At 36.6% G+C, this 17,971-nt stretch overlaps 2 protein-coding genes across 10 annotated transcripts in view; both read left to right on the forward strand.

Annotated features, from left to right (window-relative positions):
• LOC126852724 (uncharacterized protein C05D11.1-like) overlaps nucleotides 1–17,971 on the forward strand; it is a 126,129-nt gene that overhangs the window by 27,686 nt on the left and 80,472 nt on the right. The gene's annotated exons all lie outside the window — the stretch shown is intronic.
• Nucleotides 1–17,971, forward strand: part of LOC126852718 (nuclear receptor coactivator 2-like) — a 121,873-nt gene that overhangs the window by 308 nt on the left and 103,594 nt on the right. For 2 of the 9 annotated variants that reach the window (XM_050597787.1, XM_050597794.1), the window contains exons 1-3: nucleotides 11–591; nucleotides 669–931; nucleotides 6,545–7,706. The exons of 1 other annotated variant lie outside the window; for it this stretch is intronic. In XM_050597787.1, the coding sequence (XP_050453744.1) occupies nucleotides 7,678–7,706 (29 nt within the window). In that variant the 5' untranslated portion in view covers nucleotides 11–591; nucleotides 669–931; nucleotides 6,545–7,677. Of the gene's footprint in view, nucleotides 1–7; nucleotides 592–619; nucleotides 932–6,544; nucleotides 7,707–17,971 lie in introns of those variants that run through there. 6 more of the 9 variants (XM_050597797.1, XM_050597796.1, XM_050597795.1 and 3 more) reach the window with 6 other exon arrangements.

Genomic DNA, 17,971 nt, shown 5'->3' on the forward strand with positions numbered 1-17,971 from the left:
TGAAGGAGGAGGAGAGAGAAAGAGAAAGAGAGAGAGGACATCGCTGAGTTTCTCGGATATTCCTCTCAGCAGCTGTGTGTGCGCGCGTCGTTTCCGCCGAGCAAAGTTTTTTATTTTTTTTGTTCGGAGCGCGAAGGAAAGAGAGAGAAGGGAAGATATCGTCCTCAGTCGTCAGTGTATTCGCGAATGATAAAGTCAGCCGCGCGCGTGCTGTCATCGTCGCGAGCTGTCAACCCTTCGCGAGTAACGTTATTCGTTACTCCCCCTCGCCTCTCGTCGTCGTCGTCGCCGTTGCCGCGAATGTATAATGCCCAGGAGCGGCGCTTGAGCGCTGCGAGAAAGCAACGGTCGGGTTTCTACGTTCCGTTTTTATTCGCTCGTCGGACGGTCCGCTGCTCGCTCCTCCGCTGAGAGTCAAGTTCGTCGCGCTCCGCTGTGCGCGCCGCCGCGTCCGTGGCGCGCTCTCGCGCGCACAAACGTCTGTTGTTTCGCCATCGGCTTGCTTTCGATTGTGCGTCGCCGCATCACGTCGCGGGCCTCCCATCCGTCTTCTACCTGCCCGCCCGTGAGAGGGAGACCGCGGGGTTAAAGGTGCGTGTTACTGTCTTTGCGTCTTCCTCGAGAGAATCTCGACGGACGTGTGTATCCTCTTTTCTTATTTCACGAAGGAAAAGTGTTGAGTAATCCCGATTTTTCGAGACGACCAGCCAGGAGGAAGAATGCGGCTGAGAAGGACCCGAGTGACGTTTAGTTTGAAGGTTAACGCGTGACATTGGAGCAAGCAGTAATTGTTTTGATTGATCGTATTGAGTAACGTGAGAGTTTGCGAATCGAGTGATATTGTCGAAGGAGAGAGGAGGTTTAATTAAATGAAATTTTTTCGCCGATTGTAAACTTGGCCGTGATATCAGTTATCTCTCTCGAAAACTCTGTAAGTATCTTTTTGCAATCTTTTTTTTTTTTTAACGACAGGTTCTTTTTTTTTAATGACGCATTCGCGGACTTCTTCCCGAGGAAAGAAAGGCATTTTTCCGACGAAAGGCATTATATATATATATATTTTTTTTTAAATCTCCAGTAAAACAAGCGCTGCGTAAATTATGCCCGATACCAAAACATGGTGCACGTAACTCTTCGCGTGTAATAACATTACGTGTGTCGATTTCCTTCCTAAAATATGTAAGGTTTCGCGCGCTTTTTTTCGGTTTAAAAATGTAAATACACCCGAAGGCTCCTTTTAAGTTCCGAATTATTCGGATTCGCATTTACATGCGTTCCTTGCCCCAAGGGAAGCCGCGATAGCGAACGATTGATTACTTTATGGCGCGACTAATACATCGAAGAAAATAAACATCTCTCTCTCTCTCTTTCTATTTCCTAGCATTTTTTTTTGTATCCTCAGGCAGACCTCCGGGGGCCGAATCACGATAATGGGAGGATAAAAATTGGACAATGGCAATGGCAACATTCTACGAACGAACGCGCGGTGTCCGTCTAATTTCAGTCCGGATTCCCTCATTTCTGCGTTAAACTTTTTCTCGATCTAATGAGCTCGAGAGAGCCACGGTCGTCCTGAGGGCATGTCACGCGATCGCATCGGCCTAAGCCGCCTATTCGGGGAAGGAGTTGTTACAACGTACTCGCATTGTGTGTATACAGTATACACGGTCACGAAATTAGGTTTTTTTCTTTTTTCTCGATATTCTGACATGTGTACGTTTCGAGAATTGCTCGAATAGGCGCCTGAGAATCACCGCGTTTACGCAAAATCTTTTATTTATTTATTTTTTTTTCTCTAAAGAATGACCACGAAACACATCGTGTCATTGTTTCTTTTTTTTTTTTTTTGTGAAACTACCATGTGACGGAGAATTGGGCATTTTGGGAGAATCTAAGAGGAAGCCGATATCTTTATATTACATAGTTGAAAAATGTGTCGGTTAAAATTGTTGTGTTAAATGTTTAACATATGCATGTGTTAATTTAACTCAAATGTTAAATTATTAAAAGAACCGAAAAGAGTGAAAAAATAATACAATGAACGTATATTATTAACTTTACAATGGATATGCTCCGTATTATTAATGACAGGACTTATCTGTCAAAATTTACAGGAAAAAAAAAATGTTAATTTTACTTTGTAATAGGAATGAGAGTAACTACAGACTGTCAATAATATTTTTTCTAAGTTAATTTCATCGTTAAAAATATATTGAATTTACACAAAATTTATTTCAAATTACTATAAAGCTTGTATTTATTTTTGAAATATTAACAGTATTAGTCATCATATTAATTAATACATCCATATTATATGCAATTAATACAAACATTTGGCATGCAATATATATTAAATCTTAGGCAAATTTTCTAGTTATATATATATATATATATATATATATATATATATATATATATATATATACGCTATTTTTAAATTACATTATATTAAATAATGTAATTAATTTAATATATATCGTATTATGATAAATTATAAATCAACGATAATATGATATAGCGTTTAACTTTATTTTATTTTTGCAGGAGCCTTTATTTAAAAAGGAAATAATTATAAAATAAAAAAATTTAATAGAATTTTTTGATAAAATTTTTAATAACATAATAAATAAAGAGAAAATGAGACGATAGCATCATTAAGAAATTACAATTTTACACATGGCTTTCTAATTTTTATCTCACAAGGCTACAAAGTTATGGGAGTTTTTCCAAGGTCTTTTAAATTACGTAATATGCGGGGGCAACAAGGGTTATTTAAATGACCTCACACTTCAAGTGCTAACCTTATAATGCTGACGGTGTCGTAAACGTTACGACACGTTACGACCTAAGTCGATGGGAATGGACTGTACATTTTCCGCTCTCTTCCTCAATATCATTTCTAATGACATTTTCTTTATTTTCAAGGAATTTTATCTCAACTGCTTGCTCTACTGCAACTCGCATTTACTTGCCATAAAATAATAATCGTAAACATTGCAAAACAATCTTCTTATCTCTGGAAATTTAACGAATTTTTATGGAAGAAGATAAATTTTTTAAATTTATTTTTTAATTTATGTTTTTCTTTTTATATTTATCTCGATAAAAAATATTTTCACATTTTATAATAATTCAATAATGAAACATTCTAGAAATACATGCATAATATATTTCTGTACATATTTTTTTTACGAGATTATTATTTCGACGCAAACCGTCTTGCTCGGATGAAATGATACGGGATAAAAAAAATGACGATCGCCGCTTAAGTCGTGTTTCTCGCGTGACGTAAGTATCCTGAAGCGAGCATTGTGCAGGTTCGTTTTGGGGAAGATCTGAAAATGATGATGAACGACGCCAACCGCTCCTTTTAGGTGCGCAATGGCGATTCGCGCGCGCGGTGTCCGAATTAATTACATTCGGCGCAAATTTCGACGAATGACGAGGCGCGTGTTCAAGTACGCGCGAAGCCGAAAAACAAAACAAAAAAAAAACAGTCCAATCGCTCCGCGGCCTCTAAATTCACGCTGTGTGACCGTGTGTGTCCGTGATTTTCGCAATCACACTTTTGTAACGGCTCGCTGAACGATGACTCACTTAATATATGGCAAGAAAAATGTTTTATGCACCATATATAATGGACGTTTTAAAATATTTACTCGCGCCTCAAATGGGATAATGTCATTTTAAAAGCATATATATTAATCCTCGAAAGGAATGTCCCAAAACCTTGACCTAAATCTTGCTGACGTAGAAAAAATTTTATTTAATGACAAATAGATATTTTTTTTTTTTTTTTAATTTGACTTTAGAGCTCCCGAAGATTAATCGTTTTAATAATTCCTGAGATTTGTGTTTTAATAAAGTGAAAAAAATTATTAGTTTTATAATAGCATTTTTTTTTTCAAGACAATGAACTGTAAAAGTTTTTAATGCATTGAAATTCTGAGGAAAAATAAATTTCGCTCGAATTAAAGCGAATAAAGTGAATTAAAGTTCTATAAAAATCACCTTTATCTTTAATTGTCTAGTCAATTATTGGCCAATGCAATTTTTAAATTACACGTCGATTATATTAAATCTTCGCTTTCTTTTTATTCGTCAGCCATTGTTATTTCGAAATTACGATTAAAGTCTATTATCGAACGGATCTCTCCGAAAATTTGTCATATCTTACACAATCGGAAAATTTGTGTTAAGTTTAACATATATTGTCTGTCTCAAAACATACATACAAATTTTTGTGTTACTTTAACATGATATTAATATGTCAAATAGTGACGTTAATACAATGTTATATTTCAACACAAAATGAATGCAAACTACATCGTAATTTGAAATAAATTTTGTGTAAAATCAACATATTTTTAATGATAAAATTAACTCAATTAAGTAAAAATATTATTCACGGTCTGTCAAAAAATTAATATTTTTTTCTGTAAATTTTGACAGATAAATCCTGTCACTAATAATACGGAATATCTATTCTGTGCAATTGAAAATATCTGCACTGTATTATTTCTCCATTTTTTTTTCAATTATTTTAATAATATAACATTTTGAGTTCAATTAACACAATACAGCAATACATTAAATTAAAACATAAATGTGTAAAATATATTTTAACCGGCATATTTTTTATCAAGAAGACATAAATCTTCCAACTATATTTTTTAATTTAATTAATTTTAATTCGGCCATAATTAATTTTAAATCAGTTAAGGACAATACAAAATGTTTGACGGTGTACATAATACGTCGTAAATCGCAACGAAATTCGTGACGGGCGGAGCGTCGTCGTCGACGCGACGGCCGACCAGCCGACGACGATATCGATCTCCCGAGTTTTCCTAAACGCGCCCACGGTCTACATATGTTTCGGAAGCAGGAGAATGGGCCGTGTGGACATGCGCCGCGCATGCACGCACCAGAGGGGCTATTGTATTAATGGCAGCGCCTCTCTTCGCCGAGCGCGACGCCATGTGATGCGCGTGGTTACATCGCGGGCTACTATATATGAGGACGGGAACGGCGACAGTTGCTGTGTTGCGAAGTAGCGATTTCGAAACCTGTCATTAGTTGCGGATGCGTTTAACCTTCCTTGCCTCCGCCTCGCCGAAAAATAGGGAGAGACGGCCGTCGACGAGCGTTCCCGCGACTCATCTTTACGGAAAATGCGAACTTTGTTGTCTCGTAAGAGCAAGGGATACGTCATGTATGTATATAGCTGGCGTTCGGAAAAAAAAAAAACAATGGTTGATTAAGAGAACTTCCACCTACGATGCGTGAGTTCTTGATTGGCGTGTAATAGGAATGCGTTTGTCTCGCGAATGATGAAAAAGGTTGAGTAATTTAATACTTTAGCGATTTTTTTTTTTTTTTTACAGAGGAATCTTTAATCTTGAATCGCGTCGATTATTCCGCGCAGACTTTATTTTTATGCGATAAAATTGGAATTGTAGCTTATATTTTTCTCTGTTTAATACCGCACGTGTATGTTCGAATAACACAATTTCCAGAAATGTGTATAATGAAAATATTTCTAGCACAATATGCGCAATTCTGCGAGTACATTGCGTTATCTCGTAACGTGCCACAATGGTAATATTGTTCTGGTAAAATGAAGATTATGAAGATACGTTTGTATTGTTTTTTTTTCTTTTTTTTTTTCTTTATATACATATATATATACACTGTTGTGTGGAAAAAATATAATAACATATATTAAAAGATGTAAAATTAATTTTTTACGCATATACTATATATTTATAATTTTTTAATCATTTATAACAATTTTTTATAATTATATTAATTACTTAATTTAATTATCATTACTATTATTATTATTTCAGTTATTACGATATATTTATTTTGGAATAAAAATAAAATATATCAGATTATTTTTGTTTTTATATTATTATATAAATAAAAATTTTATATTTATAATTTATATTTTTATAATTTTATATTTATATTAAATGAAACAGTTTTATTTATATAATCGTAAACGATAAAATAATTTGTTATCTTATTTTTAATACAAAATCAATACATTGTAATAACTGAAAAAAACAATAATAATAGCAATGATAGTTAAATTAAGTAATTGATGATGAAAAAAGAACAATATATAATAATATAAAGTTTGTATACAAATGATGTGTATTTACACACATAAAGAAAGAGAGAGAGGGAGAGAATGTCGAATCTACTTTTAAATCTCATTGTCAGTTGTTAGTCTTCTACCACTCGGACAAGAGGGGCATTGATAATCATTTCGCTAATGATTCCGCCGATTATCTCACAAATGAGGTAGAACGACGTCGCGCGCGTTACGAGCTCGTCAACGAATGCAAATTGCGTGAAACGTGACGTGTAACGCGTTTGACGTAACGCACGTCGCGATCTTTCTTACTCGTTCTGCTCATTAACGCGTTACATGGGCATGCTTTATAGCACAATACTCTTTCTTTTTTTTCTCCCATTCCTCTCCGCTCGCTCGACAATTGTTACTCTCGCTCACTCCCATTGTTATCGTTTCCAGGATCGACCTCGCTTATCGAGTTCACGACCTACCCGACGCAAAAAAATCGTTGAACTTGATGGACTTGAAAAAAAAGCTACGGAAGGATCAACAGGATCCTTAGAGACCGGGAAGAAACTTCGTCGGTTTAAGCAAGAGATATCCTTTTCGAGGAAGAGGAGTTTTCGGTGGCAAGAAGAGTTTGAAGTAAAAACGACTTGGCGAAAACTCTCGAGGAGAGACATCGAAAACATCGGGAATAATCTGACGAAGGGAAGAAAGGAAGAGAGGCCCGGCTCTTCGGGGAAGAGACACTCCCATCGCTTATGCTACGGACCCACCCTGACGACGTGTACGCGTCTCGATAGAGAGATCACGTCCATCGTCGATCACGCCATCGCTCTCTCGCTTGAGCTGAGGCCGCTCGAAATTCTGTCGTGATCGTGAACCGATTCGTGCAGGGCAACGGTTCTCGTCTGCACCTGCCTGTCTGTGTATCCTTCAGAGAGAGAGAGAGAAAGAGAAGAAGGAGGAGAGAGTGAGAAGAAAAAAGACGGCGTGGTCGACAGTGGCATGGACTATATCGAATGTCGTTGAGCTCAGGAAGATGGCTGAGAACCATCGGTGGAAGAATGATGCAGCTTCCGACTCATCACCGGATGTCATCGTCGAGCTCTGTCGGCTAATCGGTGACTAATCGCGAGAACGATATCCATTCGCGCGTATACAACACTTCGCAGTTCCGAGATTACTCCTGAATACTTTCGGGACACCGTGTTTGTGGCGTACGAACCAAGGTGCGAATTCGAACCTCGTTTTTTCTCTCGTTCTCTGGTTATTTTTTCTTCTCTCTTTTTTTTTTTATTTTAATCGCGAAGAGTGTTGATATTTCTGTGATACTGGTGCCGCGAGTGATGGTTAACGACCTCGCTTAGTGGTGATATCGACAGTGTAGTGGTGAGAAAAGTTTTCTTGGTGCGCGAGGATAGTGGTGTCTGTACGAGGGGAACAAGAGGGAGAAAGAGAGAGAGAGAGAGAGAGAGAGAGAGAGAGAGAGAAGAGCATCTCTCGCGTGCACGCGTGACTCTCAATTCATTACCACGGATCTCCCTCGGCAATTCGACGCCGCGCCCACCCTCGATGAGAGGAGGCACATGTCCATTGCTGCCACTGAAAATGCAGGGTGAGTCCTTTCACAGATCCATTTGTCTTGGTTACAATTATCATTTGTCGTGCGAGCCTTCACGGCGCCCGGCAAGATTAAATCGGGCAGTTGGAGAACAATGTGAGGCAATAATTTTTGGAGAACGAGACAGTTAATGTCTACGGGAATACGTTGCACATAGACTTTCCAGTACGAGGATGATAAATAAGTTTACACCTGTAGCGGAATCTAAATATACTAAACTACGTTTAAAAACTAATATAAAAAATATTAAAAAATTAAAAAATATTAAATATTAAAAAATTCTATTTTTTATTATTAAAAAATATATTAAAAAGTGTATTAATATATATTTTGTGGTGACATTGTGGTGAAAAAACTTTGATAAAATATTAAAGTTTGAAACTTTGCAGAATTAAAATTATTGAAAAAATAATAATTGTTTAAATATAAAGTGCGTTGGGTTAAAAAAATTGTTATGTAAAAAATTATATTTCATATATTTTTCAGGTAAACTCTTCATTTATATTGAAACATAGCTCCGACACAATTATATAAAGTGACATATCCTTGTTCCGTAAACTATTTTGACTAACTGATAATATTTGCAAATTGCCCGATTTAATTATAGTATCAGTTACGGCTTTGATTAATTCAGGAGCGATGAAATCCAATTTTAATAAGCTCACGTGTAACGAAGAACATATATACATCCCTATTTTAGATACAAATCGTTGAATGAAAAATTTCAAATCAAAGATGCCTGCCAATCGCTCTTTACATACGTAAGTCGTACATACGTTGCTCTTTATTACAATCGAATATATTTCTAATCGAGTATAAATTCATAGAGAAATTGGATCTAATTGGATTTAATCGTTCACACAATGCTTCAAATAGCCATGTCGAACATGTTATTGATGAAGACTTGACATAGAAATTCTACAAGTGCCAAAAATAAAAAGTCTCGAGGTATAAAAAAAAAATCTCGCTTTTAAAAAATAATGTTTTATTTATTTAAGGGGAAGAGCATAAAAAAGACATATATTTTACATCCCATAAATTTTTATAACTTAATAATTATTATAATCTATATGAAAATTCACAGACTATTTATTATTCTACTTAATACAAAATCTTCTCTAATAAAAAAATATTTTCTTTTAATATAATGTTTGTCATATTATTAGAGAGTATGTCGTCTTACACATACATAGATTCTTCTTTCATAAGAAATGTAAATACATGGCATTTGCAATTTTTTTTTACGTCAAGCATTCAATACGTTTCCGCCCGTTATTCGAGAATCCGATTTAAAGTACGATCGTCGAAATTGGGGTATCGATATTCTTACCGTTCGGCGAAATGTCAAGCGGGGTAAATTAGGATAAGAATCGAGAATAGGAGTTTGACATTTATAAGTTCCCCCTTATAGACGTTCATTGTTCGGTGCGCTGCAGGTTATTAGGATGTTTTAGTTATTTAGGGTAATATCCTGACCGGGTCACCGGTCGGCGGGTTTAATACCATGCTGCAGCTACGCCAGAGATGCCAATGACGTCACGCTATCGGCTCTTAATTTCCAGAATTGCGACGCGTGCGCCGTAACAATTCGATTGTTGAGCTTGCCCGTAGGTCGAAAACGAGAAATTAGGTAACATTTATAATAAATCAGCAGAATTGTATGTCAGAGCGTGTGAATAACCGGAATTAGGGCGCGCTTTGTCCGTGCTCTCTTAAAAATTTACGGCAATCTGCGGTAATTTTAATATAATAGAAATTAAAAATAAATTGCGGAGTGAAATTATATTCCTCATTACTTTTTAACTACAAACTTGTCAAAGAATATGTGATCTATTAAAAGCTGCTGGATTTTCGAGACACTGTGTATATATATATATACCACACCATAATACCAAAGTATCGATACTTTGCTCTTCCGATACTTTCACTTTCGACATCATCCAGATATACAAGGTGTCTCGACTTGTCGCGATTCCACGTGATTCCCCCAATATGGCGCGTGAAGTGATCGAGGAAAGGAATTGCACTTGACTTGGCCGTTATATTTGGCTTTAAGGAGAGAGGGAAGAGAGTAGATCCTTTGAGAGAGCGCCGAGATCCCTCTCCTGCCGGTTGCTCCTTTTTCGAGGGGGAGGTAGGGGGGGGGGGGAGAGAGGGTACCTGTCTCGCATCCTCTCTGGCACTTTCTACATCGAACCCTGCCCTCCCCCTTAGATCCCCCTTCAGGTCTGTTTATATACCTGGGAGAGATATACATATATGCCCTCCCTCGTATCCTGTGCGATGACGGGGCCCCTCCTTCGGTAGACGTTTAAGTATCCGTTGGCGCAGCTATCAAACGACCGCCAACTATTCTTTTGCATCTCCCTACGTCTCTCCCGACTATCGCTAATAACGACCTGGATCGGGATTTTTCGTGGATAACAGGGAAGGAAATAAGGCATGGCGAAATTATGGCTCGTACGATAGATACGGCGCGAGACATATATGCGGAATTTAATTGAAGATCCATCGTAAATTTCGCCTTTATTATTATCTATTTATTTTTATATTTTTGTTTGTATTTTTTATGCTACGCTTTAGCTCCGATTATGCTTTCACTTCAATTCTTTTTGCATAACTTTTAATAATAATTGTATATTGTCAATTTTTTTTTGGAGTAAAATTAAGGATGCACGTGTGAAATGTCAAAATATTGACAGAAGCGTAAAAATTTTATTATTTTGAGCTTATTTTCCTTCGAACGCCTTATCGGAATAAAAATTGGTGTAATTTAGTTTGTTATTTAATTACTTATCAGATTTATTTCGTTTATTTCAAATGGATAAAGGGTTTTGAAATTATTTTTAAAAATCATCAAAAATACATGATTTTTTGAAGTTTATTAGTTATAACTTTTTAACGAAGCGTTTCCGGACTTATGTTTATCGACATTTTTTTGTTTCAAATTCAATCAAAAATTTCTATCATAAATTAGCAAAAATATTAATTATAATAATTGTCTTTTACAAAGACATCAAAAATCAAATTATTTCAATTATTATGATACTTTAATTTTTTTTATAATCCAAATTTATTTATTTAATTTTTCAAACAATATAAACGTAAGATTTTTTTTTTTTTTTTTCAATTTTGACAGCTCCAGCCAAAACATCCTTAAATGCCCGCGCATAAAATAAAGTTAATCTCACGAGCTTTAATAATTCTGCCGGGATCTAACGTCGCCTCGATATCGTTTGTTCGCGTTTTTCGTCAATAAAATCTGACTCGCAATAATTTACGCGTTATGGAAGCACATGGGCCGATAACTCGAGGCGCTTATGGCGTCTCGTTACCAGTCACGTATATATAAGTATACGCAACGCTCTCCCGCCTACTTAACACTCCATCGCTGTAATAGATTCCGTTGGCGGTGTGTTAAATTATCGATAAACTTCTCGCCGCGAGAGATATTCCCGCGGATAGAACGCTCTCGCGCCGAGTATAAGATATCGCGTAACGACGAGAGAATGTGAGCGTTACTCACGCGAAAACGCGCCGCGATAAGAGACTTGCGCAATGATGCGCAGTTGCATTTTGCAATAATGTATAGTGGACAATGAGATTAATAGAGTCACCGTATTTGACAGGAACACCTGTATGCATTTTTCAAGATTTTGAGCCGAGCTTCTTCTTGTTCTTTTCGTAATCTCTGAAATGATGACGTTTAGATTAAAATAAAGACGAAAACCTGACGTCTATAGTAATTCAGTACAAAGACTTAACACGGACCGATGACGTGGCATCCTAATTCGTCGCAAGGCGATAGTAAGGTTTCGAATATCTGCGACTGCGTCCAACGAAGATCGATGTCGTTTTGAGCACGGGAAATTATGCGATGAGCAAAATATAGAGGGTGTTCTCTGAGATCAGTGAATCCAGATTGAATGAAACTTCAGGATTCTTATGGAAAATTGAGTTTGAAACAAAAAAGTTTCGGCAAACATAGGTCGCTGGCACATAGAAATGCTTCGTTGAAAAATTATATAGCTAGTAACAAACTTCGAAAAATTATTTTTCGATGATTTTCAAAAATAACTTCAAAACCCGTTTGAAAAAAAAAAAAAAAAATAACGAAATAAATCTGAGAATTAAACTAAATTACACCAATGTTTATTTAATTCTGATAAGGCGTTCAAAAGAAAATAAAGAAAAAAACAGATACTTGAAAAAACCATCTTTCGATGATTAACACTATATTCACAAATATTTTAATATAAAAATGTTTTTATTAAATTTTGATCATAACTATTTAATTAGAGAGTTTGTTAGCTACAACTTTTTAACGAAGCGTTTCCAGATACTTATCAGAACTTTTTTGCTCCAACTTCAATTTTCTATAAGACCCTGAAATTTCATTCATCTTGAAACACCATATATATATATAGGGTGTTTCAAGATGAATGAAACTTCACGGTCTTATAATATATATATATATATATATATATATATATATATATATATATATATATCAGTTACTAAATATAGTATAAGTATCTTGGAGCAAACAAGAGAATAAAATATTCAAAAATGAAAAAGAATACTTTGTTGACAACTTCATACAAACAATTATTTTCTAGAGCATTTTTTAAGACTGAATATAAATTTTATAAATAAATTTTTTATATTTGTAATTTTTTTCTTTTTTCTTTATTATTGTTTTATTCCATCTTTAATAACTTCGTATTTTCTTTTTCTTTGTATTTTTTTTTTATTTGTTATTCTTACTACAGCATATATTGTAATTCATTTATTATACCAAAGGGATCTTTCCCGTTTCTATTAAATAAATAAATACTATTTCTCTCTCTTTCTTCGATCAATGTCTCAATTTTTAATACTTGAACAACCGAGACTTACGCCAAAAAAAAATTGCCTAAGAACTCGGACACATTTTTGTCTGAACTTTCATAATGCCTGGGTGTCTGAAAGCAGACAATCTATCTTAATCATCACAGAGCCGTTTTTCCGAAAGTTCAGAAGAGTGTATCTGAAAATTCAGACAGTGTGTCCGCAAAAAAGCCTCAGACACTTCGCTCCAAGTTTTTCTCACACTTGGCGAACGCTTTATCGCTCGAATAAGATATCGGAAGTTATAGATCGGCATCTAATGTGACACTTAAGTCATTCATTATTCAAATATTCAATTAATAATGTCTCTATGCAATTGGAATTTTTCTCGCCTTCGATTCGCGCGTGAAACGAGTCGTCGGTCGAAGACGCGGGCGAGAATATATATGTAGGTGCTCGTAGTAGAATGCGCACACCGACGAGAGAAGTTTGAATGCAGCGATACTGAACTGAGTCACATGCCGCCACCGGAAAGGTATAGGCGCGCGCGCGCGCTCACGAGAGAGAGAGAGAGAGAGAGGCGCGCGTTGCAAATGAATGCAGCTCCCGCGCGGGAGCTGCATTTTTGCGTCAGCTGCACGTGTTTGCGAGGCTGCCTTTGCACGCCGGCCCACCGGTTTTATTCCAGAAAAATCGTGAACAGAGTAAAAAAGAAAGAAAAAGTGTCGCCTTCCCGATATTATAAACAACCTTGTTACGAGATCGAGATACATTTTCTCACTCATAGCATTCCAGTGAATATACCTTTGCTCTTTAGAACTCGAGTCGACTGATAATGACCGCAAAATTCAGTCTAGCGATCTGTCGAGTGCCTGAGATCATTCAAGAATTGAACAAGAGAAGGAAATCGTATACAGGGTGGGGAAAAAATATCCACAGGATATATCCCGGTATTTTTTTTTTTTTTTTCACACCTTGTATAAATGGCGTTTAATGTACCATTTAATAATACGTGACAGACGTGGCGGAATCGGTATCGCGACAGAGAGAGAGCATCAGTATTATCGCACCAGCCGCTGTTGGCCGCGGCGGCTCTGTAAGTAGCACGCAGCGGCGCGTACACGCAATGCGTCACTGTCGACGCATGCTGCACGCGGCGTGCGAGCCACATGTAGCAAAATAGAAACTTGGCTAGCTGCGGTAGGCGCCCGTGTAACTGATTCCGTCGTCGGCAATAATGCGAGTATCCGTGAATACTACTAAATAGCCCGTGGAGAGAGGAAGCACACATACAGGGTGGATTGAAAAAAAAAATTCGAAAATCATCAACATACTTGCGTGTGCGTCTCTTGAATCTATCTTTCGCAAGACGAAATCGATCATAAAATGTTTGGAGAAAAATTTCAATAAATAATATATTAGTATATGTATATTAATAATTAATAATAAATAATAATAGCAGGAATAAATAATAATGATAGCAATAAATAATAATATTAATAAAAATAATAAATAATATTAATAAATAATAATAATACTAATAAATAATAAAAATAGTAATAAATAATAAGAAAAATAACTATATATTTCTTAGAAATTATTGAAATATCTTCCTATAAGAAATCCATCCTTTTTTTTTTTCTCTCTCTCTCCCAATCTTCTCCATTGTTGTCTCGGGCGCGATAGATCAGTCGGCGACGAAACCAAGGCAAGAGAGATATTGCGAATATACAGGATGAAATCGAGGTCCGATGTTTGCCGAATAGCGAGTAGAGTGAGCGTACGCGTAGAAGATCACGTGGTCGCTCGACGGCGACGAGCGTTGTCGAGCCTAGCCGAACGCACACCGGGGTCTCGGCCGAGTCGGGATATAGATCCTCTCTCCCTTCTCCCGATCTCTCTCTCTCTTTCGCTGATGTTGCCAGGCCTCCTCCCTCTCGTCGTCATCGTCAAGCCGGCCGGCCGCGACTGTGTGCGCGTCCCCATCCATCCATCCATCCATCCTTCCGTCCGTCCGTTCGTTCGTCCCGTTCATCCGCGTGCGGGGAAAAATAGCGTCGCCTTGGCTTTCTTTCCTTACCTTACCTCAAGTCGTCGTGACCGCGTTTCGCGTCTCGCAAAAATGCGCCCCTCGGGAAAAGTCGCGGAAGAAGCCGCTTGCGCGGCTCGAGAGTCTCGCGGCTTCGACGAGAGAGGATGAGGGGAGGACGGAAGGGGAGGAGGGGGGGGAGGGGCGGGAGAGAGAAAAAAGGCGCTACGGCGACCATAATTATCGGTTATTGATTTTCGTTAATGCGCACGACCGTCGTCGCGTCGACGTTCGCGCACGACGGCGTACGAGGACGGCGACGACGACGACGACGACGACGATGGGCGGGAGGCGACGACGTGACGTAAACTAGGATATCGGCTCGCGGCGGGAAGCACATTCTCTCTATGAGCGAGAGGAAAACGTCGTCCGTGCCGACGTTTTTGTCGCTTTTGGTATTGAGTCGATCGGCGTCGACGGGCACACGCGAGCTTTTTCTCCTTTACAGCGTTAAATTTTATTTCGTCTTGCCGAGAGCACACCGAGGCGAACTGTTAACGGCTTAAGTTCCGGCAAGTTGTTGTTGCTATGATGTTTCCGATTTCTCTGCAATTCCTTATTTTTCTACTCTTTCCTCTCGTGGCATCGAGGACTTCAATCTTTTTCTCGTCGTTGAAGACAATGTGAAATCTCTAGAGAGAGAGAGAGAGAAAGGATTTTTAAATAAGAAAAAAGCTCGACTTCTCAAATACTCCTATATATTTGACGAAAGTAAGAATTTTTAAAGAAGTAAAGTATTCGATTTTTTAAATATTAATATAATAATAATGATGATAATAATAATAATAATAAAAATAATAATAAAATAACAATAAAAATAATAATAAGAAATAATAATAATAATATATATAATTTATATATGTAAGTTAATTTAATATTAATTTAATTAATACTGCTTATACATACTTACATTTAGTTTTAATATATATACCTTGCATTATTTGAAATGTACGATAGCGCATCGCTATATCACAAACAACACAATGATTATAAATATTTTTTATTTATAACACAGAGAGAGAGAGAGAGAGAGTACACAATACACAAGTACAGAATAATTTTCGGGGAACAAATATCAATATTGATGAAACTTTCACAGAAAATCTCAATCCAAATAAACTCGCGAGTTTAATTTCGCGATTATCTCTGTTATTCCTACTGGCTAAACTGACACTATCTCGAGTTTGCGCGCGTACGATAAGGAACGATAAGGGGCGGTACGAAGCGGTTAGTATATCGAGTGGCGTGTGAGATAATTTGATGTATTCGCGACTCATTAAATATTGCCATGACAATTGCCGCGGAAATTTTATACGAATATTATATTATCGCTTGCTCGATTACATAATCGCCTCTTCTCTCAGCTGTTTGTCTTCTCTTGTCAAAGTAAAATTTTCTTCTTGACCATTTGAACGTGTGATGGTGAAAATTTTTTATTTTCTAGATTAAAAAATATGGCAAAGAAATTATTCATTATTCATTTATTTAATAAATTGGGATTTTATTAAAATATAAGAATTATTGTAAAAATATAATAGAAAAAGTCTTTATTTATCTTTGGAAAATAATTCGTGTCAACAGAATTTGTGAAAAAGAATTTTTTTACCTGTTTTATATATATATATATATATATATATATAAGATTTAAGAAAGAGATATTTATCGAATATAAAAAAGGGAATTTTTTTTATTTATTTATATATTCTATTCTAGTATTATGGATGAAGATAATGTCCTTCGAAAAAACATTCACGCGCGCGGATCTCCGATAATCGTGAGGTGATTACGAACGCAGTCAGATTACACGATGTTAATTCGGCGGAGATACTCGGCTATCCAGTTTGCCTTTTATCAGTCGCGCTCGCAGGAGGGATAGAATTACGGTGCGCCGCGAAATTGCGATCCAGAACGCTTCGATTTCGCACGAATTCGGGGAAAGATCCCAAGATCCCGTGCGTTTCTCAGCCGGTCTGCCAACTGTCTGCGAACACGCACGACGAGGTAGAACAAAGGAGACGTTACACGGTTACATCATCATCATCATCATCATCATCGTATCGCGACGCGCGGCGGCAGTCCAATGATGGGCGGACAGACAAGACAGTGCGATTGCTATCTCGAAAGAAAGAAAGAGAGGGGAAAATTTGACAGGAACGCCTTCAATTTTTTAAGCTTCGTTTTCGCGACAATTTTTTTTCCAATTTTCTTTGCCAGTGTTTATTTATTTTTTTTTTTTGTATATTTTTTGAAGATACGCGACATCAACAATTTTTTCTTTTTTTTTTAACTATCGCTTAATAAAATTGTCTCATTTGGTAGAGGTAAAAAAACGTTAGATGTTTCTCACTTGAAAGATTTTTTTAATTACTTGGAAAGAAAAATTTGCACGCAATAACTTTGCGTTTTATAAGGACGTAGAAACACGTAATCGTATGTTAAAATTCTTTATTATTCTCACCTTCGGCGAGCAATGAATTATTGCAATCGTTATTAACATACAATTCGAATGAACGGTGCTTGAAAAAACGCTTCTTGACTTACATAATTTTTCTTACGCATTTGTCATCAATCTTTGGATCTGCCTATCAACTTTGACATAATATCATAGCAAAAGTTCGATAAGTTTTTATATAAATTCTTCTCAAACATCTGCAATGTTCCTTCCTTTTTTATCACGTTTACAAAATCAAAGAGAAAGTGCTCTGTTTTTTTCTTCTTCGTTATTATAATACAAATCTCATAGGGAGCCCAGAAGACGCAATTTTTTATGCATTTAATTAAGTTTTTATTTTTTTTTAATTTTTAATTAAATTGAATTAAATTTTTATTTTTTCAATTTTTAATTCAATCAAATAAAATTTTTATTTTTTCAATTTTTAATTTAATTAAGCTTAATTTTAACACGTATATGCGAACTGTGTTATCTCTCGTGCAATGTCAGATGGAAAGACGAGGGTTCGAAGAGAGATATCAATCATTCAACGAAGATAAAACGTGTGACGGTTAAAATGTTTGTACGCAGCAGGCTCTTTTTATAATTCCTTAGTAAAAATTTAGAAGATATCTTTCGAATCCAGCATCTCCATTAAGTCTTTGTAATGGAATTAAAAGTCTGCTGGAGCGAGGTTCAAGTTGAAAGCGAAGAAATTAACCCGCGGACGCGTAAATAAAACGAATCGCTGCGGTAAAGTCGAACCGCGGCTCTCTCGCGTATAAGAACATGACGCTCGCATCTGTACGCACGTACATAAGCTCGCTCGGCAGAAGCAGAGAAGGTCGGGGGTCAAAGTAGTCGGATGGTGTGAAACGACAATGGCAATAAGAGAAACGGTTTTTCCAA

Source organism: Cataglyphis hispanica, chromosome 11, assembly GCF_021464435.1.
Source record: "Cataglyphis hispanica isolate Lineage 1 chromosome 11, ULB_Chis1_1.0, whole genome shotgun sequence".
In the NCBI taxonomy this organism is placed as follows: domain Eukaryota; kingdom Metazoa; phylum Arthropoda; class Insecta; order Hymenoptera; family Formicidae; genus Cataglyphis; species Cataglyphis hispanica.